This window comes from Streptopelia decaocto (assembly GCF_964273445.1).
Source record: "Streptopelia decaocto genome assembly, chromosome: 2".
Taxonomy (NCBI): Eukaryota; Metazoa; Chordata; class Aves; order Columbiformes; family Columbidae; genus Streptopelia; species Streptopelia decaocto.
Window position 1 is genome coordinate 162,531,777 of NC_138655.1, and position 24,541 is coordinate 162,556,317.

At 44.7% G+C, this 24,541-nt stretch overlaps 1 protein-coding gene across 3 annotated transcripts in view; it reads left to right on the forward strand.

Annotated features, from left to right (window-relative positions):
- Positions 1-24,541, forward strand: part of PTH1R (parathyroid hormone 1 receptor) — a 123,675-nt gene that overhangs the window by 60,724 nt on the left and 38,410 nt on the right. For all 3 annotated transcript variants that reach the window (XM_082046771.1, XM_082046770.1, XM_082046772.1), the window contains 3 exons: positions 3,675-3,780; positions 20,378-20,488; positions 22,682-22,800. In XM_082046771.1, the coding sequence (XP_081902897.1) occupies positions 3,675-3,780; positions 20,378-20,488; positions 22,682-22,800 (336 nt within the window). The remainder of the gene's footprint in view (positions 1-3,674; positions 3,781-20,377; positions 20,489-22,681; positions 22,801-24,541) is intronic.

Genomic DNA, 24,541 nt, shown 5'->3' on the forward strand with positions numbered 1-24,541 from the left:
CATCCTCCTGACACTCACCCTTTACATATTTTTAAACATGATCAGAAAATCCAGATCAAGAAAATCAGATCCATAGGAAAAAATAGTATTGAACTGTCAAAAGTGCTCCAGCAGCTGACAGGTCCAAAGCTGGTCCCTGGTTTCCAGCTGTGGGTGTCTGCCCTGTCCTACCTACTGCCCCTTGAGCCCCAGGCTGAGCCGTTTGTGTCAGATCTGGCAGCACACTGCTTAATTCTCCATCCCTGGAGAGTTTTCAGCCTGGCTTAGACACTGAAGCATCTCAGCAAGAGGCTTGACAAGGGATGGGTGCAAAGCGTGATGACAGGTGGGAAAGCGAGGTTGGGACAGGAGGGTGGTTCAGAACCACCAGCTATCAGCCCCATTTGCATCTGAGGTGTTTAATGTGAGTTATTCAGTCACAAAGGAGCAGCATGGCCAGACTGCATGGTTCTCTTGCAAGTCTCCTGAGAACAGGTGTCCCCTTCAACTCACAGGGTTTAATGAAAATCCCTGTCCTTATTCATATATGCATTTACACATGTTTCAGCCACCTTAACCAAGGAGAAACGCAGAAGTATGTGTCCGGAACATATCTCTCCGCATTTATACTAGTTTGGGAGGAAGGGAGAGAATAGGAAGACTTTTTTTTTAAGGGTCTTAAATTTGTAAATTTAAGACCAATAACCAGGGCTTAGGAAAGCTGAAAACCTTGGTAGATTTTGGAGCCCTGTCCCAGCCATTCTGCCCAGCTCTGGGCACAGAGCTTGGTGACTTATTTCCATTTCTGGGAAGAAAAAGTTATCTTCTATGCCTGTCCCAGCGACCATCCGTCCCTCTGGCTGGGAGCTGCCCTACTTTCGAAGCATGGCCAAACGAGCCTGAGGACTAAGCGTGCAAGGGATGAATCATTTGAAATGCCTGAGGTCAGATTCTGCTCTGGCTACTATAAATCCAGACTAACTCCTCCAGCTTTTGTGGAATCACTCAGGGTTTATGCACATATAAATGACAGCAGGATTTGACCCAGAGGCTTTATGTTTCCAATGAAAGAGTTGAAATGTGGGATGTTGCCTTAAATGTGGACAGGCCAAACATCTGGAAAGGGATGGCTTTGTTTTGCATTAACGTTAATGCGGTTTTGAAACCGACTCCCACTTCTGAAGGATTTTTAGTGTGGATTTTTTCCAAGGACATGAAAAACTAACTTCTACTTTACTCAGAATGTCCTTATCAGATCTAGCTATCCATCTGTGTGTCCATTACCACACCAGCTGCTCAAACATCCATCGTTCCTCTCCATAGAAGCACACTGGGAAATGGAATCTGAGTTTACTTCTATGCTGTATTTCATTAACCCTCATTATGTCACTTGTCGTAAGTCCTGCTTGAGAACTGATTGGCCTTCAGCTGGTTTATCTTACTCGCCTTCCAAACTGAATTAACTTAAAATGAGTGAAGAAACCTTAATTCTGAATGGCAGTGGTTTGGGGCAGTACAAGATGTCTCTACAACTTGTCTACAGGTTTCCTTCTCATCTGCAGATCACTACTGGCTTCTCAAAGTTTTATATTCTTTCCTTTGCTTGCCTGCACTATACATTGAGAGTTAGGTCTGCTCCGTCTATCAGGATGTGGAGCGCTACCCTAGGTTTTGCATTACAGATTTCCATTGGCCAGTCTCACCAGCACAGTCAATATAAGAAAAAAGAAAGAAGAAAAAATACGTTGCTTTGTATTAAAATGTACTCCAGCGCTTGTTGCTTACATTAGGCTTTTACAACTGAGTGCTAAGTTCTGTACAAATCCAGGGAGAGGCAACATCTGTTCTCGTTGCATTTATAGCCCGATTAATCAAGACAGACAAATGTTAGGGCAACAAAGGCAATGAGAAGAGCAGTGATTTATCCCAACTTATTACATCACTTAATTATTTCAGGCTACTGCCTTACAAACATCTTTCTCTTGGGAGGCCTATAAGCTGTTGTACACGGCTGTTCTGTGTTTTGAACAACCTTTGGGGTGATCTTGGGGATGAGGATTCCTCCCAGTCCTGACCTCCCAGAGGCTCTTCTGCTATGACTGGCAGAGTACCAAGGATGCACCCAGACCCCAAAGATTTCACAAGGGTGGCCAGATCCCTCATGTGTCAAACAGAGAGGCTTGCCAGTAGATGGACATAGTCCACAGCTTTCTTCTCTCTCTTCTATGCTGCAAATAAGAAAGCACCTGGAAATTACAATCCCCATCACCCATTCACATCCAGGGTGGAAAATTAGCACAGGAGAAGGTTAAGTATACTGTTCTTTTAGGGTGAAAGAGCAGGAAAGAAAAAAAGACAGTATCATCCCATGGTAGCTGGGATGGGTACACTGAAATTTATATCTATTCCTTCAAAAAAGTTCTTCCTCATCTAAGACCTTATCTGGCAGTGGGACTGGTCCTGGATGTTGGAGCAGGATGCCAAGTACCCAAGAGGCACATCAGAAAGTTAAAGCAGCCGTATTGCATTTTATCCAACCTCTGTGTGGTATAACAACCAAAATACTCACAAAACAAGCTTTCCCCATGGTTGTACCCCCGGCTTCCTGAGGCCAGCCATGCTTGATGTGAACACGCCAGTTTCATTTTCAGAGATTTTTCTTTCTTTTTTTTGGTTTTTATGACCAGAAAGTGCCTTCGAGGACCAAGTATCATCATTTATCAGCAAGAAACAAACAGAGGAGGGTAAAACAGGCCCTGGGTGAAGCATTGTCTGTTCTCTTCTTGTCCCTTGTCCTCTGGAGACCTTACAGGAGGAAAAATTTAATCTTCCCAGGATGATGCTCACAGCCTTTTTTTGCTGAGCCCTCAGACTTTGGGGGGCAGATGCTGTCAGGTCACCAGCCTGCCTAAGGCAGCCACCTCTGCACATGTTCTTGTATAGTTTGGGTTGGAGGGACCTTCAAAGCTCATCCAGTGCCACCCCTGCCATGAGCAGGGACATCTTCACCAGCTCAGGTTGCTCAGAGCCCCGTCCAGCCTGGCCTGGGATGTCTCCAGGGATGGTTCATCCACCACCTCTCTGGGTACCTGGGCCAGGCTCTCACCCTTCTCCTGTTGACAGAGCCTGATGTCCTGTGGCCAAGGGTGGAAACAGCACTTCAATGACGATGGCAGACTGCAATTCTTCAAGAGAGGAGTCCTTGGTACTTTTAACTTCTGACAGTATTTTCCAAGAGGAGGGTGTCAGGAAACACAGCATTGCTCTGCTGTTCCTTGTGTTGTATTGACTTACTCTTCTATGTCCCAAAGGGACCAGTTTATAGGAATGATATGCCAATATTATTTACTAGGATGTTGGTTTTATTCCCCTTGAGTAGTTGCCTCATCTCTGCAAGCTGGGGCATGCCACCTCAGAAATTGCTGCTTTCCTGTGTGTGCATGAGTATGACTGAGCAATTGCACCGTGTGCTTCCTTTGCCACATAAGCAGATGATTCCATGTAGCATCTTGTAAGAGGTGTTTCTTGGGACACTAATTGCTGAGGAAATCAACATACACAGAGCAAGGCTGGTGGAAGAAACTGGTGATGCAAGGGAGATTTTTGCATTCACATCACCTGCATTGTCTAGGAAATTTCTGTCCTGCTGCTCTTGCCATGCTGAGGTTTAACCTCATTTCTCCCCATCACTGCAGGTGGATGCTGATGATGTCATCACCAAAGAGGAGCAGATCTTCCTACTGCTAAATGCCAAGGCTATGTGTGAACGACACCTGAAAGCCAAGGTGCCCAAGGTGCATGGTGAGTGTTCCCACAGCAACCCAGACTGCATGGCTGGGTCTTTCTGCTCAATCCCAACCTTTGCCCTCAGCCCCATACATAGAGCTTAGAGCATGTGATGGAGGCAGCTGAAGAATGCCCAATAGACTGTTTTTTCAGGTTAGGCTATGGCGAAGATCTTGTAGCATAAGGTGTTGGAAAGCAAGGTTGTCACAGCCTCTTTCTGCTGCACCAGAACACCAGGTGCCAAGTGGTCAGGAGGATGCAAGAGACATGGTCGTGGGTTTACAGCCCACATCACTATTCCTAAAGCCCAGGCAAAGCTTGGGAGATAGCACCAGCCATCAGTTCTCTCTTTGCAGCAAGACACAGTGGTATAGGAAACAAAGCATCCTTCCAACACTATTTCTCTGTTTCCCTCTGACATACTCTCTGTATTCTCCTCAAATGGGTCCAAGCTCAGCTAAGCCTCTTTCTTCCACTTCCTTTCTATTTTGGGATGCAAAATCACTACCAGATGTAGGGCTGGAGGGAGAAAGAAGGGAGAAAGCTCTCTCATGTGGGCAGCAGAGTAATCATCCCCCATTGGTTTCTTTCATCAATTTAACATGTGTTAATTATTGGCACTGGGGCTGTATGCTGAGGCACGCTGCACCCACCCAGCTAGTCCTGGGTGGGCATCCTGTCTCATCCTCTTCTATTGTCTGAGAGAAGGAGACAAGCCAGATTGCTTCCCACCTTCACTATTGCATCTCAGAGATCACTCTTCCCACCATCAGTGCTGTGGGAGTACCTGGAGACACCACCAGCAGAGGGAAAGGTCCCCAAAGACAGCTGTGATTTTAGAGCAGGGTTGCCTGCCCACCTGATGTCCCACTCCTGTTGGAAATGACAGCAAGGGGCCATAAAAGCCCAGCTTTCATTTTATTCCAGGCCTTTGGCTTTACATCAGCCAAAACCTCAAGCCACATCCTCTGTTGCTTCTTTGTCCTGTACACCCACTGCCCAATTAACACCCCATTAAAAAACACATGTGTAAAGGCATTTCCTTCTGTTGTACTACAGACCACCTGCCTACCTTGGGATCTGGTGACACCAACCAGCTGGTCTTGCCCTCACACCCTATTTTCTAACTCATCTCTATAATACTGTCAGCATTTAGTATTGATTTCTCTCCTTAATTGTCATCAGCAGTGTTGGTAAGGCTAGGGAGATGCATATGAATGAAAAGAAGACTTTGGGCTCTTCACTGTTGCCCGTTTGGTAGAGCAAATGAATCAAATCACAGGGCTTTGCAAACATGCCCTTGGTCCTGTTTTGAGACCTGGTTCTGCAGCTGAGGTCAGCTTTATCTCTTCCATTGACTGGAACAGAAAGAAATCTAATACATTGTCATTTAGATATCTCATGGACCCAAGTCCTGGCTTTGGAAAAAGCTATTCTGAGCTGCTTGAGCAATAAAACTCAGGCTCACTGCTCCATCACATGTAGCAAATTTCTGTTCAGTCCCAAATAACACAGCCAAGAAGAGGAATTATCTTGATGTCAATACTCAACAGCAGTACATTCAAGGCTTTAAAGATCAAGGCAATCATTAGCAATAAATAGTTGGATCAAATTAATCTGCAAGAGGTCTATTAATCCAAAGGCAGAATTAATTTTGACTTAACCTTCCCCAAGAAACATTTTCTTAAGATGTTGTCAAAGAACCTCCAGTGGCAACACCTCCATAACAACCCAGAAATTCACTCTAGCATTTCACTAACAAAGCAGTGAGTTGCTGGACCACGTCTGAGATGGTCTGAAGAGTCAATGGTCACAGATAGAGGATTTTGTAATTTGGTAAAGATCTTCCCGTCACAGATTCTTAGACCACAGATGCCCTTGGACACATTAAATGATTATGTTACAAGGTATTTGTGAAAAGACAAACTCGGTCTCCATTTTGCATTGTGCCTGCTCCTTCATGCTTCAGCAGTTGAAGGAGATGGATGGTTTTAGACCCTCTCGTGGGGTGAGGGCTGACAGAACAAAAGGCTGTAATCTGCACTGCGTTAGCTTTAAAGCAATTAATTTCTTGGCTAAGGCTCAAAAGCTCAGTTTTTGCACAGAGCCTTCAGAGCCCAGGGTGAAAAATGGTTAGGTCCAGTCCATTCCTCCTTTGAGGATACGGAAACTGGGGTCTGGTTTCTATTTATGCTAAACACCCAAAGACATATGGGTTTGTGCCCTTCTCAGCCAGATGGAGGACCTAATCCCCATTGCCTCTTCCCTCACTACAAACCCAAAAGAAAAAAACACTGAAGGGCAGCACGGTCTTCACAATTAAGATACAACAGCCCCCACTTGCAGACAGAATTTATAGGGGCAAAGTGGTGGTGATTTGGAGCAACATAAATCCTGGGTGGCCACCCTAAACCTTCAGAAAGTCTCCTGTGATATTGCTCAGAGTATTTCTGACGAGCACCCACTTGGGTGGCAGGAGGACTCTTCTAACAGCCATGGAGGACTTGGGTTGTGTTACCTCCCCACCAGGTCCCCTATCTGTCTTGTCTTTTGGTATCTAGTGCTGTAGTATAGAGTTGACTCTCACAATGCATTTGTATTTTGGTTCTGCAAATTTTTGATGCTGAGGGTGGTAAAACACTGACCCAGGTTGCCCAGAGAGGTGGTGGATGAACCATCCCTGGAGACATCCCAGGCCAGGCTGAACAAGGCTCTGAGCAACCTGAGCTGGTGAAGATGTCCCTGCTCATGGCAGGGGTGGCACTATATGAGCTTTGAAGGTTCCTTCCAACCCAAAGTGTTCTATAATTTAACTCTGTGTTTGATAACAATGTCAATCTATAGCATTGATGTACCATGAGTTTACCTGCTGGCAATACAGACTGACGGTCCCCACATCAGATGCACAAAGGACCTTGTCTCTTTGCAAGATCTCCCATGTGGCAGCCAGCCCTTCTCCCTCCTCTCTTGGCAGGTCCCAGTGCCTCTTGAAAGCAAGGCTAGAGACCCAGCCTCTGCCCCTGGATTTTGTTTTTCTTTTCAGCAGTATGATGAATAGGTCTCACTCTGAAGTCTGCTTCTGCCAGAGCAGAACAGACTTATTTTATATTAGAGGTGGGGCAAGCCCCACTGAGAAGTATGTTTGCAGATCACAGGGAGCAGTGCATCCTGTGGCCTGACATGATTTATTGGTCTGATTGGTATTCAAAGGGCAAAAGAGAACAGGCACAGTCTATCTACTTTAAAATCTTAAAAAAAAAAAAAAAAAGAAAAATAAACTTAAAAGCCCACCATGGCAACAATGGAAGTGACCACAAAATAAAGAAATCAACCCAGGTTCAAGGTGGGCAATGCAGGAGGCAACATACGCTCCTGGTTCAATTTAGCCATGTGAAATTTAGCTTCTGGAAGTCTTCTAAATGGAAGAAACCATCTGCACATGCTTGATATATGGCCATAAGAATCACATACATGAAACCCTGGAAGTTTGCACAATTTGCCCTGTTTGTTCATAATAACGCAGAGCTACTCCATGGCATCCTGGAGGACTTAAAACTCCAACAATCTGCTTTGTAAAAGGGAGTAAGGGGTGCAGTTTCATCTGATGTGACAGTGGCCCAGTGAACTTCAGCTGAAGAAATCACCCATAAAGTAAAAGCCATGGTCATTGGGGCTGTTATGAATTTAAGCCAAAGTTATCACAGTGTTGGTGATAGCCTTGCGCTGGAGAGGTAGACTACTGATGACCCTGAACATCTGGACTCATCCTAGAGCTGGTGGACAGAGAAAAGCATCTTTTGGGGTGGCATCTGCCTCCCACCTGTCTCTAGATGTTGATCACAGATTAAACAGAGGATTGGTGATTTAGATGGACTACTTAACACGCTGCAGTATGATATGGTTACTGATGATGGTGGTGTGAACCCAAGGAGCATACCCTAGCACTTAGCTTACCTGAGCATGTGGTGGGATTTCCATCTTCAGAGGTTTCTGAGACTTGGCTAGATAAAGCTATGACTGACCTGACCTTGTGCTGGTTTTGAAGGCAGAAGCTTGGACAAGAGACTTTCAGAGGTCCCTTCCAATAAGTATTTTTATGATTAGTCCTGCCCAGGGGATTTAGGCTCACAAGTCAGCAGCACTGAGGCTCCTTGGGGGGATTGTTTCTCCCCTCTAGACTTCAGGACTCAGTGAACAAAGTTTGATGAGGGCCTAACTACAGTGCAGAAAGCACAGAGCTCAACAAGGAGAGAAAGGGAGGTCTGGGTAGTTCATTTGTCTTACACTGGAAAAGGAGCTTTGCATGTTGTCTCTCTCTCTTTCTTTTCCTCTTTTTTTTTAATTTATTTGCATGTTGTTTCCAGTTACCTTTCCTGTTCAAATCTGTGCTTGGTTTGTCATTCTGAAGAAGGAAAAAGGCCAAGCCCACGAAGAGGTAGCAGTTTTGGGGAGGTCATAAGGAAAGAACATCCCACAGTCATCAAAGGATGAGACTCCTTCAGCATTTCTTACACAGTTGTTTGTGATAAGGGGAAAGGTCCACATTCAGCTCTGCTTAAAGGAATCTAAATCTATATTATTACTTCCCAGAAACAATGATTTATTGTTTAGCATGTCAAAGGTAAAAAAGGAGATTATTGAAATCTCTTCCATTAGTTCTGCTTCACCATGTCTGAAAGTACCAAAAAGCCCTGGTGCAAGAGCTGGATATCAGCTGCCCAACCTCATGATCTGCTTGTAGAGCCAGTAGCATTTTGGGTCCATTATAGTAACCTTCATCATGGAGCAACTCTACCTCTGGGACAACCCTGCAGACAGCCCAGAGGTGTAGGATGTTTGGGAAAGGAGAATGTTCCCACTTAAAAGACTTGGCCTAAGTCAACGAGGAGTGGCTTGGGACCCATCTCTCCAGGGAAATGCTTAACCACAGAGGTTGTAGCAAAAGAGGCCTTTGACTCCAGGGATGTTTTAGAGCTGCTTTGCACTACACAAGCTCTGCAACAAGTGAAGACCACTGTGCAGCCAGAGGTCTGGCTCTCACATCCCTGCTCTGGAGTTTTGTCCTGCACCCTTCAATGTTCAATGTTACAGCTTGTGGATGGAGTGAGAATAGGACCTTGAGAGATGCATCCATTGCAGTGGGAACACAGGGATGCTTCCATCTCATGGCTCTCTAAGTGATGAGAATTAGGGGTGTGCACTTCTCCAGACAGCCTCTGCTTCTCCAAGAAGCCTTCTGAGGACCTTCCTGCAAACCAGCTCTCACCAATGCTTTGAGTTCATACCTGGATTTGAACCAGACTGAATGAAGCACTGTTTTTCTGCCAGCTCAGAAGCAGTTAGGTGGAAAGTGCAAGGAGGCAGCAGTATATTCAATAAGCATTTGGACAATGCCCTCAGACACATGGTGTGAATTTTGGGGTTGTCCTATGCAGGGACTCAATGATCCTTGTGGGTCCTTCCAACTCAGGACATTCTATGAGTAACGTCTCTTCTTTCAGTCAAGGAGAAGGAGGAGCAATCTGGGCTCCTAACTGTATGTCATGTCTCAAACTGGTCCTACAGGGTGTCATCTCTATGGCAAAGGGAAGCAATGACTTCACCAAAAGCCTATATCCCTGATAACACAACTTGGCTAACAAGGGCCAAGCAGAACTCAGTTATGGTGACAAAGGTGCTAAGGACCTGTGTGTGTACATAGGGGTTTTCTTACCACCAAAAGTATGACTTCATTTGCTATTTCACATTCCCCTTGGCATGCAAGTATGGGCAAGGCCAATGGCACAACTGATTGACCTGAGAAAGAGCCTTTTTGTGGAGGTTTGTTTTTCAGCAGCCACCTAAACAAGAGGTCCATTACAAGGATGGGAGCAGTGCCAGGAAAGAAAGGTGTTGGTGTAAGTAGTACTGCATCGAACATTAGAATCATGGAATCACTTTGGCTGGAAAAGAACCTCAAGATCATTGATTCCATCCATTAACCCAACACTGGCACTAAACCATGTCCGTAAGAACCTCATCTACGCGTCTTTTAAACACCTTCAGAGATGGTGACTGAACTGCTTCATAGAATCATAGAATCACAGAACAGTTTGGGTTGGAAGGGACCTTCAAGGCTCATCTAGTCTAACCACCTGCCATGAGCAGGGACATCTTCAACTAGATCAGGTTGCTCAGAACCCCATCCAGCCTGGCCTGGGATGTCTCCAGGGATGGTTCATCCACCACCTCTCTGGGTACCTGAGCCAGGCTCTCACCACCCTCAGCATCAAAAATTTCTTCCTCATGTCTAACCTGAATCTCACTCCTTTAGTTTAAACCCATCACCCCTTGTCCTTTCACAACAGGCCTTGCTCAAAAGTCTGTTCCCATCTTTCTTATTGGCCCCTTTGAAGTACGGAAAGGCCACAATAAAGTCTCCCCAGAGCTTCTCTTCTCTGAGCTGAACACCCCAACTCTCTCAGCCTGTCCTCCCAGCAGAGCTGTTCCAGGCTCAGATCATTTCTGTGGCTCCTCTGGCCCCTCTCCAGCAGGTCCATGTGTGTCCTGTGCTGAGGGCTCCAGAGCTGGACGCTGAATGTCTGAGGTTTTTAAAAAGCTGACTCATTCCATATTGCCTTCTCTCCTTGCTCCCATGCAACCACACTTCTTATCGAGGTGTGTAGGCATCCATGTAGTGCTGTCAGATATTGTCCTTCCATCAGCCTAGACCCTATTCCCATTCATCAGAAGTTGTTAGATACCACCTACCAGAGATATTCTCGGAGCCTGCCTTTGCGTGGTTGCGATTGCAGCCCAGTGTTGTCATTTACTCCACTACATAATGGTCAGTAAGTTGCGTTTTCAGAAGCAGTGAGGGAATTTGGGAGACTTCAATTTTTTTTAAATTATTTTTTTAGATAGAAAGAAATATCATATAAGCTGGCGTGAAAGCTTGGTAGGGCTGCTGTCCTCATTTTTGGGAGCTGACGCACATGGATATTCAACGCCTCACCTCCCATCTCAAAGGAGAGTCTGTGGCAAAGCCAAGATTTGGATTCTCATCTCCTTACTCTTCAGCCAGGACACAAGCCACAAACCACATTTCCTTTTGTCCTGGAATTCAAGGTGAGGCTCCAAAGATTCAAATCCAGGTGGAAAGAGACTAATGAAAATCTATGTACAAATCCCACTTGACTGAAGCTCAAAACTCTTGTCATTGCTCTCACTTTAAAGTCTCCAGTTTTGTTTTGAAATGAGGAAAACACATTTGAAATTTCCTGCAGTGAAATGGGTACCTGGGTTCTCATCGTCTTTAGGCTGTTTCATAGCTGAGCGTGTTTCACAGACCAGTTATTTTCCTGGTATAAATGGGCAGGTTCCCATTCAGTCTAGTGAGGGAATGGATTTGTAACAAATTCATTGATTTATCCCACAGTTCAGCACTGCAACTTACTTCTTTTCCACTCTACTATTCATTCAACCAACATTTTAGAAAGTGAAAAATCTAATTTTCAGAGATGTCTATGGGTGTTAAGAGGTAGCCTGGATCAGCACAGGACTTTGTTTTTGGGCTGATATCTGCTGTTCCATCTCTCACCTTGCAGCTACCCACTCCTAATGCATTTACTTCCTAATCGTAGGCTAGAAATGGCTACATGGATTAACAAAAGCGAATAAGACACACTATGGGGGGGAAACAGTGAGTTCAGCACCACTGCTTGCCCCCAAGAGGGGAAATGAGATTTTAGGGGTGTAACACTGGGGGGTAATGTTGTTGTCCCAACCATCCTGCACCCTCACAAGCTTTGCCAACACTGGATTCATCTTTGTGCCAAAGGGCTGACCTTAATGTAGCTCCAGCTACCAAAAATGGCCACAAAAAAAACAGCAAAGTAGCCCTAAAACTTGAACTGGATGTTGTGGAATGTGGAAAGAGCTGACAGGGGTATGGAGAGTAGTGATGTCCACCCATCTGGTAGAGACTGGTAGGAGATGTTCATTGGAAGGAGACTTCCAGAGGCTGGAAGGGATGTTCACTGTCTGTCTTGATTTTATCTTTCTTCTGATTCCTGGCCCATGCCCTGAAAGACCAGGCAATTGGCTGTCAAGTGGAATATTCAGGTATGATATGTTGTGATAGTTCAGCAATATCTTGCTCAGTTGAAATAAAGCAGATGACATTTAATTAGATATGTGTCAAACCCACATTTCAAGAGTTGAATTAGGGACTAAGGAACAGCAGGGTGAACAACAGACGTGGCAAGTGTTTCTGAAGAGTGGGAACATAGAATGTCTTGAGTTGGAAGGGACCCACAAGGAAGGTTGAGTCCAACTCTTGTCCCTGTATATGACAACCCCACAGTTCACAACAGGGCTGACAGTCCAAAACAAAGTCCTAGCAAAAAAAAAGTAAAGATTTGATAAAATTCTAAACTTCCTTCAGCAATAACAAACAACTGTTCATATGTAAAAACTTCAAGTTCCTTTTTTTTACCCTGAAAATGTTAACTTTTATTTTTATGCTAGTTAGTGGAGGGTTAGTCTCCTCCTGTCCTCCCAGGGCAGATCATGTAGACAGTGCCACCTTGCCCTGGCCACTTTCCAGACTTATCTCTGAGCCTGAGGACCTTCCATGGGCTCTGGTCCACAGGATGGTGTGGGCACAGCTCCACATAGACCTGGAAACAGGACTGAGCCGGTCCAGCGTGCCTCCACACAGCCCTGTCTCAGGATATATTCCTCATCGCCCACTTCTGGGCTGAGGCATTGAGGAACAGAGACCCAAAAAAATAAAACAAAACCAAAAGCAACAACAACAACAACAAAAATGCCCATCCCCACAGGCATTTGGCTTCCTTTCTTCTTTTCTCTGTTTTTTCCCTCCCCCTTTTTTCTTTAAATTTAGTCTCTAGATGAAAGCCTTTTGAAAAGAACAGGAAACCCTAAAATTTCTCTTCTACGTACATAAATATTACATTTCAGCCATGGTGGGCAGCCTGATGCCACCCCAAAGTTAAACCTGGAAGACGATGAAGTGAAATTCTCAGCCATAAGCCATCAGACCTGATTTTTTTTTTTTTCCTCATGAATTAAAAGCCTGTCTTTCCCTGGTTTGGAAAAGGAGATGGGACATTTTGTGGAGGAAGAAAGTTTTTTTATACAAACCTGTTATTAGCAAAAGCCATCGGCGATCCTTTCTCAGAGTCCTAGGTGTTGCAGCTTGTCTCAAAATGGCTTGTTTTTTTAATAAACAAACGTATTTGCTGGGGAAAGCGGTTATTTTTAGTTGAGAAGATGTGTGTATTTATGCAAGGTGTGTGGGTTGCCCATGTGAGTTTATGGCTCCATTGTCCCTAAAGGACCTATACCCAGACTCTCTCTGGGCTTGCAGAAGCCCGGGATCTGCTCCTGGTTTTCTCTCCAGAAGCTCAAGCACCATCCCCTGATCATCCAGCCTGCCAGGGCATCCTCAGGGGTTGTGAAGTACCCTCAGGTGCCCTAAAAGTTGAGACAAAGGCATCCAGGGCAGTCAGGATTTGCCCAAAACACTCCAGACCTCTATAAACCCCACACCTCCTTCTGGTCTTTCCAGCTTCTCCCTGTTTCTATTTGCAGTCCTGGTGGCTCAACAATGCAGGGCCAGAGCATTGGCCCAAACACTGTTTTGCAAACAACTAAACCATCCCTTGTTAGCAGGCTCGCTGCACAGTTTTTACCTGGGATAGATGTCACTGCACCAGTGAACACCATCTGGGGGCCAACATGGACCAGGAGACCTTTCAAGATGGTAGCACAGGAAAGATTATTCTTCTGGGATGTGCATGAGGAGGAGTTTAGACTTGTGGATATGAGCCCTGCTGGGCTTGGAGGGCCTGAAAATGAGTTATGGTCTGATGCATTGACTACTACAGATGTAACCAATGAGTCTTGGTCAAGTCTGGGTTTTCTCGTTGCATCTGTGGTTCTGCGATGGGCCAAAAGAGCAGTGAACGCCTGCATAGAAATGTCATCACCCACCCAACCCATTTACAGCAGCTACCAGTGGAGTCAGCAGACTGTGATGATCAGCAAGGGCTTGCAGCTTTTCACTTGCCAGTCATGCCTGAGTCAGAACTAGCAAGAGACAGAAAACACCAACACCTGGCCTCTACCTGCCAAGGTTTATGTGCCAAGGGCTTCCAATCCCATTGAGAAATGTCTGCTGAGCAGCTTTGTAGGTCTTGAAATGCACAGGAGGAATAGGTCTCAGGAGTTGTGATAGGCTTAAATGGTCCATGCGTTAGATGTGTAAAGTAACATGGTGGAATGGTGAAAAAAAATACACAGGCCAGCTAAACTGCAATACTAATTAGAGAATCAGAGTATGTTTGGGGTTGGAAGGGACCTCTGGAGATCACCCAGTCCAACCTCTGCTAACGCAGGGTCACCAGAGCAGATCACACAGGATCACGTCCAGGCAGGTTTGAATGTCTCAGAGAAGGAGACTCCACAACCTCTCTGGGCAGCCTGATTCAGGGCTCTGGCACCTCCCAGCAAAGAAGTTTATCCTCATATTCATGTGGAACCTCCTCAGTTTCAGTCTGTGCATGTTGCCCCTCACCCTGTCATTGGGCACTACTGAACAGAGTCTGGTCCATCCTCTTGACTAACACTGTCCCCTCTCAGATTTCCTACAGACATACCCACCTATAGATACAGATATATGCAAACATTCAAACACACATGGTCTGACAACCAGATTTGAAATGCATCTGCAGCACCAAAGACCCCCATCCAGAGGCAGTGGCCCTCAAGCTCCCTTTCTCCCCATCCTGTCCCAAAATGCTGGGTCATTTTTTTTTTGGTTGCTCCTCCCTGCCTGTTTCCAATCCACCAAATGTCCTTCCCGTAATAGAGTGACCACAATTGCACACCATATTCCAAATGTGGTCTCCCTAGTGCCTTGCACGGTGCCAGAATAAGTCGGGCTGATTTATATTCCATACCCCTAGATAAACACCTTGAGACCGTGTTTGCATTTATCCAGCTGCCAAGCAGCCTCGCAGATGGTTTTAATGTGTTCTCCGCATGCGTGTACCGCTTGCACAGAAATCAGAATTGAAAGTGAGGGGAAGGAAAGGAGGGAGGAGGCGAGGGAAAAGTAACAGGCAGAAGAGAATAAACCTCATTTCCCCCAGGGGATACAGTCTGAGCAGTGAGCAGGCATGGTCTAAATATGCTTCTCGTTTCTCCTCCACCAAAGCGAGGTACAGCAGGCTGGGATTTCTCACTAGGCTCAGCCAGGCAAGCAGAAACCAAGAGCGAGCAAAACGGGAGATGCATGTGGTGCAGCCTTCTCACAAAGCACCCTGTGACCGGCCTTTCTGCCTTCAAAAGACAAGTCCCTAGCAGTGACATTAAACTTGGTCTCTTCTCTCAAGTACCAAGTGATAGGAAGAGAAGAAATGGCCTCAAATTGTGCCAGGGGAGGTTTAGATTGGATATTAGGAGCAATCTCTTCCCCAAAAGGCTGTCGGGCATTGGAACAGGCTGCCCAGGGCAGTGGTGGGGTCACAATCCCTGAAGGGGTTGAACAGATGCAGAGATGAGGTTCTTAGGGACATGGTTTAGTCCCAATGTCGTGTTAATGGTTGGATTTGATGATCTTGAGGGTCTCTTCCAACCAAAGTAATTCTATGATTCTTGCTCCATCCTGAATACCCTTATTGGCTTGTGATAATGACTACACCTTCCATGTGCTGAGATTTCTACCTTCAAGGTCTAAGGAGAGCTGCAAGGCACATCTGTTCTAAAACTACAGTAATTTGTGCTACTACAACTACTCTGTAGTACAGTACTACTGTAAGAGAGTATTCATGAAAAATCCAAGCAACGGTGAGATGAATGGGGACACTATAATAGTAACCTTCAGACACCTCAGGCACAGAGGGACATGCCCTGCCCACGCAATTTCACAGTCTAGCCCTAGAAGAAGGGCAAAGATAGTTTGTGATAAAATGGTATGCAGATGCACAGAAATAAACTAGATTTTCTGACTTGAAGGCTCATACCTGCCCTGCTGTGGTTTAGTTTGTCTTGAGGAAGTGATGAGCTCTCCTGTTGGATTAAGGAGGCCAAGCCTTTCGTTCTTCTCCAGAGCCACTTACCCATTTGCCAAACCTTCCCTGTTGCTGGAAGATTTTTTCTTCTTGTTCCTTTTCAGCAAACGAACTTATGAGTTTTTCCCCAGAGAAGTTATTTTCTTTGACCAGGAGAAAGGACGTCTCAAAACCTGTGAAGCCTCTTATAGCAAACTACCATGGGATGAAGAAGCAAAATAAGTCTCAGAAGACAATGCTTTAATTCCTGCCTCAACAGTTGACTTCTACCAATCTCACCTGCCCGTGTTAGGTTTGTAGTCAGGGATTATGGTGGTCACTGATCCTCAGTTTCTCCACAAGTATGATCACTCTGTCCCCCTGAACTCATATCAAACTATGGAAACATAAAGTGAAACACTGGGACGAGGCATCTGCAAAGACGATGAAGGAAAATGTCTTGCCCCACATCCAGTTACTCACGCTGTCCTGTAAGACTAATTTCTTCAGCACTGAAATAGAAAGATGGAGAGGAGATTGAAGGCATTTCTTTGTGTTGTAACAGTTCATGATAATGGCGACAGATTCATTTGCATCTTTTGAAGGGAGACTCAGCCACTTTCTGAAGATAGAGTCCCACCAGATCCTGATATAGATTTAATGAACCAATTCCATGGGTGAAAACACAGAGGCACAGAAAGATTTCAGGTGCAGTGAGAGGCAGCAAAGATTACCTTTCTTTTTTTTTTCAATTTTCTGGGGCAGCTGGTGGCTCCCCAAACTGTCCTCATGATAAAGCATCAGTCCAGAGGTGTCCCAACACGGTTTTGCACTGTGTTTCTTGCACAGTTTTCAGCATTTTGCTTTTTGGGAGGATTATGGGAATCAAAGTACCCCAAAAGCAGTAATAGCCTATTTTGTTATCCAGAAAGCATCAGTTTTCTTCTTAATGAGTCCATTGCGAGTGTACATGTTTACAGCATGGAGAGGACATATACCCACCAGATACTTTTTCCAGATTAATATTTTCTGGACATATATTGTATTACGATACTAAACTAAACTGTTTACATGTGAAGGCTGACTTCTGCAAGTTGTTCTGAAGATTGTAGACGAGTGGAAGGTTTTTCTCTCAGTATTTCAGAGCCTGACATTCAGATGAATTTTTTTCTCCCCAATGTTGTTTCTCCACAGCATTCATTTTAAAGTTTACCCAAATTTATTTATTTTGTAAAAAGAATTGGTCTTAAGTTAGACCACTCCAAGAGCTTTATTTACTTTCTTGTCTGCAAAAAAACCTCAGAGACAATAACATTTTGTCCCAATCCAAATTTTGTGGGGTGTTTTTTTTTTTTCCCTTTTTCTTTTGATCCTTCCAGAGAACTGAAAAATAAACAAACTGGTTTTCACAGTGTAAGTTATCCTGCAACGTACAGAGCCAAAGGGAAGGTCTTTTCCAGTTTTCATTAATAGGAAATGTAGTATTATTCTTCCTCTAATGTGACTGGAATGAGACAACAGGCAATAATTTTTTCCCCTCCTTTTTATCACATTGATGCTGAGGAATTTTAGCTCCTTTACTCCCACTCGCAGCTAATGCTTTAGAAGATAGGCAGTGATTAGTCTGGTCCTATTCATCAGCACTAAATTAAAGATAAGTAATCAGCTGTTAAACGATGAGCTCTTCTGTTGTTTTTTGTGTCCTAAAATACCAGCAAACTGAATTGATCCCTGTCAGCTCAGACCCTGGAGGGCACCGTACCAGCCAAAGGTCTTTAAAGCAATCCTGGATTCTTATTTAATCTTGTGAAAGCACATTCATTACAATGGATAAATTACTGTTTGGTTGAAAGATCGCTAAGGCACTAGCTTTGATATTAATGAAACATGCTGAGATCTTGGCTGTGCTTATCATTACTTTTCTAGTGGAGCTCTTTTGCAGATAAGAGCAGGCTGTTCGGTTTTATTTTCATTCCCATGTAATTCCTGTCTCTCACATGCTTTGTACACTGTTGATTAAAAACCTTCAGGGGCTGCCATCAGCATGGAAAACAGATGCTGCTCCAAACACAGAGCTGGGGCAGATCCACCACTTTTCTCTTCAATTATGCCACTGAAGCTGTATTTTAACTGACGGGTGCAATTAATACAGTACAATGCAAAGGCGTATGTAAGCAACAGGTTAAATTTGGGTGCACAGTCCTTCTCAAACTCCTCAGGGATTGGAAATGAAGCCCATGTTGAACATCCACATCTGAACGTGGTCCCTTGTGGGACTGGGAGCTAATGGATCAAAAGCTGCAGAAATGGGTGGCTGAGAAGCTGGAAGGATGTAAGAGGTGGGGAAACAGGGTTTGACTTCCCTCTTTTTAAATAGTGTTGAAAATAAGGTCAATTGCCACAGCTTTCAAGAAACTAGGATGACTTGTCAGCCCTTCTAAATATGGCTAAGTTCTGGCTTTGTCCCTTGCAGGCTGAACGGACAATGAGGTAGATGAGGCAGCAGGGAGGGTGGGTAACCCATCTCCCAGGAATCTCTGGCTCCAGTGCTGGTGTCTCATCTGCTTCAGCGGCTGGTGGCAAACCCAGAGCTTCTTCATGACCCTCTTAGCCTACATGGTCATGTAGGACATGGCACTGGAGCCCTTGAATTGGCTGGTGCCTCCATTTGTTAAGAGAGAAGTGAACGTTCTCATAATTACGGGCCAACAGAAGACGTGCTTAATTACTTCTCAAGTTCTGGAGAACTGCAAAATGACAATTAAAGAACTTTAAATGTGTAATTATTCACCTGCCAATTAAAAAAGAATGGGTGTGCAAAAAAAGGTAGATATAACATTTGGGATAGGACTTTTCTCTTGGTTTGTATCTTTGTTTTACCTTGCACTAAGCACATAAATCACAGATATGTGCAAATAAATGAACACACATAGAGAAAAGAGGGAGACCTGTGTATGGGGGGAGGCAGGACTTTTCTTTCAGGGCTATTTTAGCACTCTTCAATGAACAAAAAGTGACAACAAGGGTGATTTAAAGAAAAATCCTGTAACGACCACCCCACCACTTCCTTCTCTAAAGGTTAGGAAGTAGCAGTGAGACATGCAAAGTGGTAAACAGAAAGGGATAAACCATTCCTGGGATGTTCGTATTTCTAAGGCAACTGGGTTCATGTGACTTTTCCACCTGCCCATTCTCTTCCTGCTCCTTTTCTGAAAATCTGTGACCGAGCAAAGGGCAGAAATCCAAAATAGTGAGTAAGCAGGGAGAAAAGCTGGGAAAACTCAACCATTGCACATGTGCTTGGCAGCAGGCAACCGGTCAATCAGGCGACCGTGTGTGTGCTGCCAGCCAATTAGCATGGGCACGGCTCCAAATCAATCAGTGCATGACCTGCATCTTGCCCCGTGATGACAGCACAGGGAAACAGGAGGAGAGGGAAGCCGGGACTCGTGAAGTCATAGACGAAAAGAATGTTAGATGGGAAAGAATGCAAATCTTTAGGAAACAGAAATTACATCATTTCACTCCTTAATAAAATTTTATCTATGGTTGGAAACATTGCCACAGACACCTCTCTGCAGATTCTTGCTAGTCTTAGTATTACTTAAAACACACACAAATTCAGGCACACAAGCACATCTGAGAAAGCAGCAAAGCATTGCAACATAGCCTAGCACTGGCTGATATGAATAGTGAGTTAAAATTATAGTTCAATTTGGATTAATGGTCTGTAAGCATTAAATCATAACAAATCTACTCCGTGGGCATGAATAATTTTCAGGGAAGGATGAACTGGTAGCTTTGAACCTCACAATCATGTAGCCACAGCATAATATAGGTCCTTGGTAGACCAGGCTCAAACCTCCACTGCCATATCAAGACTATACAAAGCCAAGATCCTTTGGGGATCTTCACATTGCTTGGCAGCCTACAGAGTCCTGAATGCTCAAGTCCTCTTGTTCTCCACTTTGCTCTCCCACCCCATTTATATTTCTTCCATCCCACAAAGGAAACGAACTTTCCAGATCATAGAATCAAAGAATGTCCTAAGCTGGAAGGGACCCACAAGGATCATGGAGTCCAACTCCTGTCCCTGCACAGGACACCCCACAGTTCACACTGTGTGTCTGAGGATGTTGTCCAGTCTCTTCTTGAACACTGTCAGGTTGGGGCCGTGACACCTCCCTGGGGAGCCTGTTCAGTGTCCAGCACCTCTGGGTGAAGAACCTTTTCCTCATGTCCAACCTAAAACTTCCCTGGCACATCTTCCTGCCATTCCCTTGGGTACTAATGTATTGATCCCTCTCAGAGAGTGCTCAGTTATTATCCCATGTCTGACCACATCTTCCTGAACGAACCAGAGAGAAGCTGCTCCTTCTGGAACTAAACACTGAGAAGAAAATTGCAATGATGCCTAAGAGAAACTTTCTCAATTTGTGTGACAGTAGTGTTGGCTTTTTCATGGAAAACCCTCTCCAAACAGCGGGACAGAGGCATTAGTGTGACCTCTGCAGGTCAACTGACTCTTTTTTATCCTTGTGTCTCTTCCACAGATGGCTTTTGCCTTCCTGAGTGGGATGGTATTGTCTGCTGGCCTGAAGGTGTGCCAGGCAAAGTGGTGGCAGTGCCATGTCCCGAGTACATCTATGACTTTCATCACAAAGGTAGGTGTTGTACTCAGTGTCAGAAGAGCCTGGTAAACTGCAGCACAGTCAGAAGGGAGTCAGAAAATAAGTCAGGGAGTCAGAAAATAAGAAATCCTCTTTAGCATCCTTTTTTTTAATCACATGGTGACTCCCATTCAAGCAGCAGCAAAGCCAGGCAAAAGGAAGTAAAGAAACCTTTTTTGTTGTTTTTTAATGTATACTGAGAGAGAAGAAAATCTCTGTTTTAATCTAAACAATGACAGATTTCCCACCTGCTCCACTCAGACTGTAATCACAGAAGGACAGAATGGTTGGGGTTGGAGTTGGAAGGGACCTCTAGAGATCATCTAGTCCAACCCACTTGCTAATGCAGGGTCACCAGAGCAGATCACACAGGGTCACTAGAGCAGATCACGCAGGTCGGTCCAGGCAGATTTGAATGTCTCCAGAGAAGGAGACTCTACACCCGCTCTGGGCAGCCTGGGCCAGGCTCTGGAACCTCAAAGTGAAGAAGTTTCTCCTCATGTTCAGATGGAACCTTCTGTGTTTCAGTCTGTGCCCATTGCTCCTCATCCTCTTGCTGGGCATCACTGAAAAGAATCTAGTTTCATCTTCTGGGCACCCACCCTGGTTATATAAGAGGCCATTATAAGCACCAGCTACATACCTACAACTGGATAGTCTTGCAGGGTTACAAACCTGTATTTTTTGATGCCACAAACTTTGAGTAGCAACAGAAACCCACAAAGATATTCTTCCAATTTATATTCTTCACTTCATCGGTGTGTTAATTCTAGTCCCTGATCTTTGCTCAGACCCCTGTGGTGGGCATCTGAGACCAGCGCTGGTAACCAGAAAGTGTGAATTCCTCCCTATCTCACTTTCCCTCAGGCAGCGCATTTCTTGGCTTGGTCCTGGTGCCGCAAAGTCTGTGCATGTTTTTAGAAGCGATTGAAGTACACACACTCCTCAGTATATTTTTGAATCTAAAACATTCACTTTTCTTAGGCAAATCTGTGCACCCAAAGACTAAAAAAATTATAGAAATAAGACTAGATGTTCCCAGCAGAGCACTCACGTGGTTTTCAGAAAACAAGCACCCTGGCTGCACATCCTGCCTTTTCTATAAGGGACTGTGAGCTGACATATCTTAACCTTCGGCTGATAACAGTATCATAGAATCACAGAATAATTTGAGTTGGAAGGTACCTTCAAAGCTCATCCAGTGCCCCCCCTGCCATGAGCAGGGACATCTTCACCAGCTCAGGTTGCTCAGAGCCCCATCCACCCTGGCCTGGGATGTCTCCAGGGATGGTTCATCCACCACCTCTCTGGGTACCTGGGCCAGGCTCTCACCACCCTCATTATAAAAACTTTCTTCCTCATGTCTAGCCTGAATCTCCCTTCCCTTAATTTAAAACCATCACCCCTTGTCCTATCACAACAGGGCCTGCTAATGATGACCTCTCACAGAGAACCCTGCATATGCACTTCTCATTAGAGGCCAGGAGGAACAAGTAATTCATCCTTTTTTCTCTATAACCCAACATGGCATGGATTCCCCACCTTGCTGATATCCACTGGTCAAGTCAGCCAGGGTGGGAGTCAGATTAAGACCCTTAGATGCAGAGGTCTCTCTAAGCTCTTCCTTCTGGAGTCACTTCTGGAACAGAAACATTTGCTGACTGACTTCATCCCCATTAACTGTAATGAGACTTTTACACGGAACCCATGCAGTGATTCCCAACACGCAGACATTTAAATACATATTTTTTCATCTGCCAGCTGAATCTTGAGGTGAAACCTTGCCTACTCTTCTTTCTCCATCATCATGAGGAAGGTATCCAGAGAAAAATGTACCTTGAGATGCACTGAATTTGTAAACGAAGAGCAGGACAATACAGATCACTGTTTAATTTCTTAGGAAGAACTGCAGCTCTGAGGATGATTCTGTGCTTCAGGAATTTTCAAAGCTTCTCTCCATGTTTTGTAGACCAAATATCTTAAGCTAAGTGCAACTTGTTATTAGCTCCCTGGTGTTTCTGTTAGAAAACTGGTAAAGTTCCTAAGAACATAGAAATGGTGTTCTTGCAGCTGAACTTCAAAGCAGGCAAGAGGCATCAGGGCTGATGGGATCCACCCTTGGAAGAAGTTTCTCCTGTTCTACCAGGTCTAGTTCCATTTACTCTGTCTCTTGTTTCTCTCCCACAGGCCACGCTTATCGCCGGTGTGACCTGAATGGGAGCTGGGAGCTGGTCCTGGGCAACAACCGCACCTGGGCAAACTACAGTGAATGTACCAAGTTCCTCACCAACGAGACGAGGGAAAGGGTAGGAATCTGTATTTGTGCATGGAATGTGAAGTCTTGGCCTCATTCAAGCTAATGTAGGGAGCACAGTCTCATTTAGAACCTTTGATGAGCTCTAGTTTGCTGCCTCCTCTTGGAAACAATTTCCGAGCTTGCCAAAGCCACATCTTTGTTTTGATGGGAGTTGTTTGAATTTGAAATTCTCCTCAAAGCCAGAAAGGGCTGCAGCTGCCATGATCCCATTAGTAAAGAGATCTTGGGGAAACCTAAAGCAGGCTCAGGGGCACTAAGAAGTGGTTGGAGGTTGTTCCTTGATGTTGAGACTCCAGCTTCTCCATCAGGCAATCATTTTCCCACCAGGTTGTTACTAATTATTCCAGTGCTTATGTGTGTATCTGTGCTAGGGCATGTACAAACACAGCTAAAAGAGATGTCCATCAAACCAGTAGAAACCCTGCTTATGCAGTTTTTTAACAGAGAACCTCTTGTTTGAAAGGTGTAAATTAAGGATCAGATGGTTTCTTTAGTGGTGTGTTCATTGTAAATGGGTGGGGACGAAGTCCTTTGCTGAAGCAAAGTAACATGTAAGAATCGATATTGAACTGATGCTGGCGTAGTTACAATTTTGAAACAAGCACACCATAGTAAATGAATTCATAGCACATTGAGAGAGTTTGGTAAGGTCCTTGGGGAAAAAAAAAATAAACTGAAAAAAAAAAAAAGGTTTGGTCTATACATCTGATCTATGGACCTTATTTTTACTCAAATTCAGGTGATTGGCAAAAGAGTAGTTGGCAGAAATTTCCTGCCTCTGTCTGGGTGTTAGCCCAGCTGGGGCTCTGTAGTGCTTCTGAATGTCCCCCAGACTACAGTTCTGTGTTAACTTGATAGCAAAGCTGTCAACAGAGTCACCTGAAAGGATGTGACCTTGTTTTTCAGAGAAAGACATTTCCATCCATACGCCGTTGCTTCTCTATTTCTACAATTTGCAAAGAATTGAGCAGAAACCTCTGCTTTCTCAGTGGTACTTGGAAGAGTCCTCCTTGGATATGGGCTATGGCATTAGGGACTGATCATTTGCAGCAAGGGTTATTTTCAGACAGTTGGAGATAAAGATCTAACCACAAGCTGCAAGGCTTGAAGATGATACACAATCCCTTTGGGAGAATGAACTTAATTTTAAATCCAACCGCAGCATAGGGTGTATTGTATTTGTATTACTTTTTTTCCTCAACAGTGAAGCAACATATGAATGAAGTTGTTTAGTGAGAAAAGAGGTTCTTTGGGCACCTGCATGCATTATATCATGCAGTTGAGGAACAGACAAGGTTGTATACACCAGGTACCGCTCCAGCTACACAATAGCAAAACGTGTTGTCTCCGTGCTGGATGATGTCACTTTTGGAAGAAGTTTGGTGGGACTCACCTTTTCCCATTCCATAAAGTGGAAAGAAGTATTTTAGCCCCAGAGGTTTCTGGGAAATTTCTGGAGTAGGTGTTGGAGTCATTGAGCATCTTGCACACACTGAGAGCTTTACTAAGCTGCACGAAGTCATTGTCTCCCATATCCCACCTCTCTCAACCATGTCCTGTGGTGGAAGTCATCTGCTGTAGACCTCTCCATCTGAACAATCTAGATTTCCCCTAAAGAAAAGAGGCCCTTTCTTTTAAACCTTCCATGCTGGCACCTAGGACTTGATCAAGGTAGACCAGCAAGGGAAGGGTACAAAGAAGAATAGAGTTTTCCATTTGTTACCAGCACA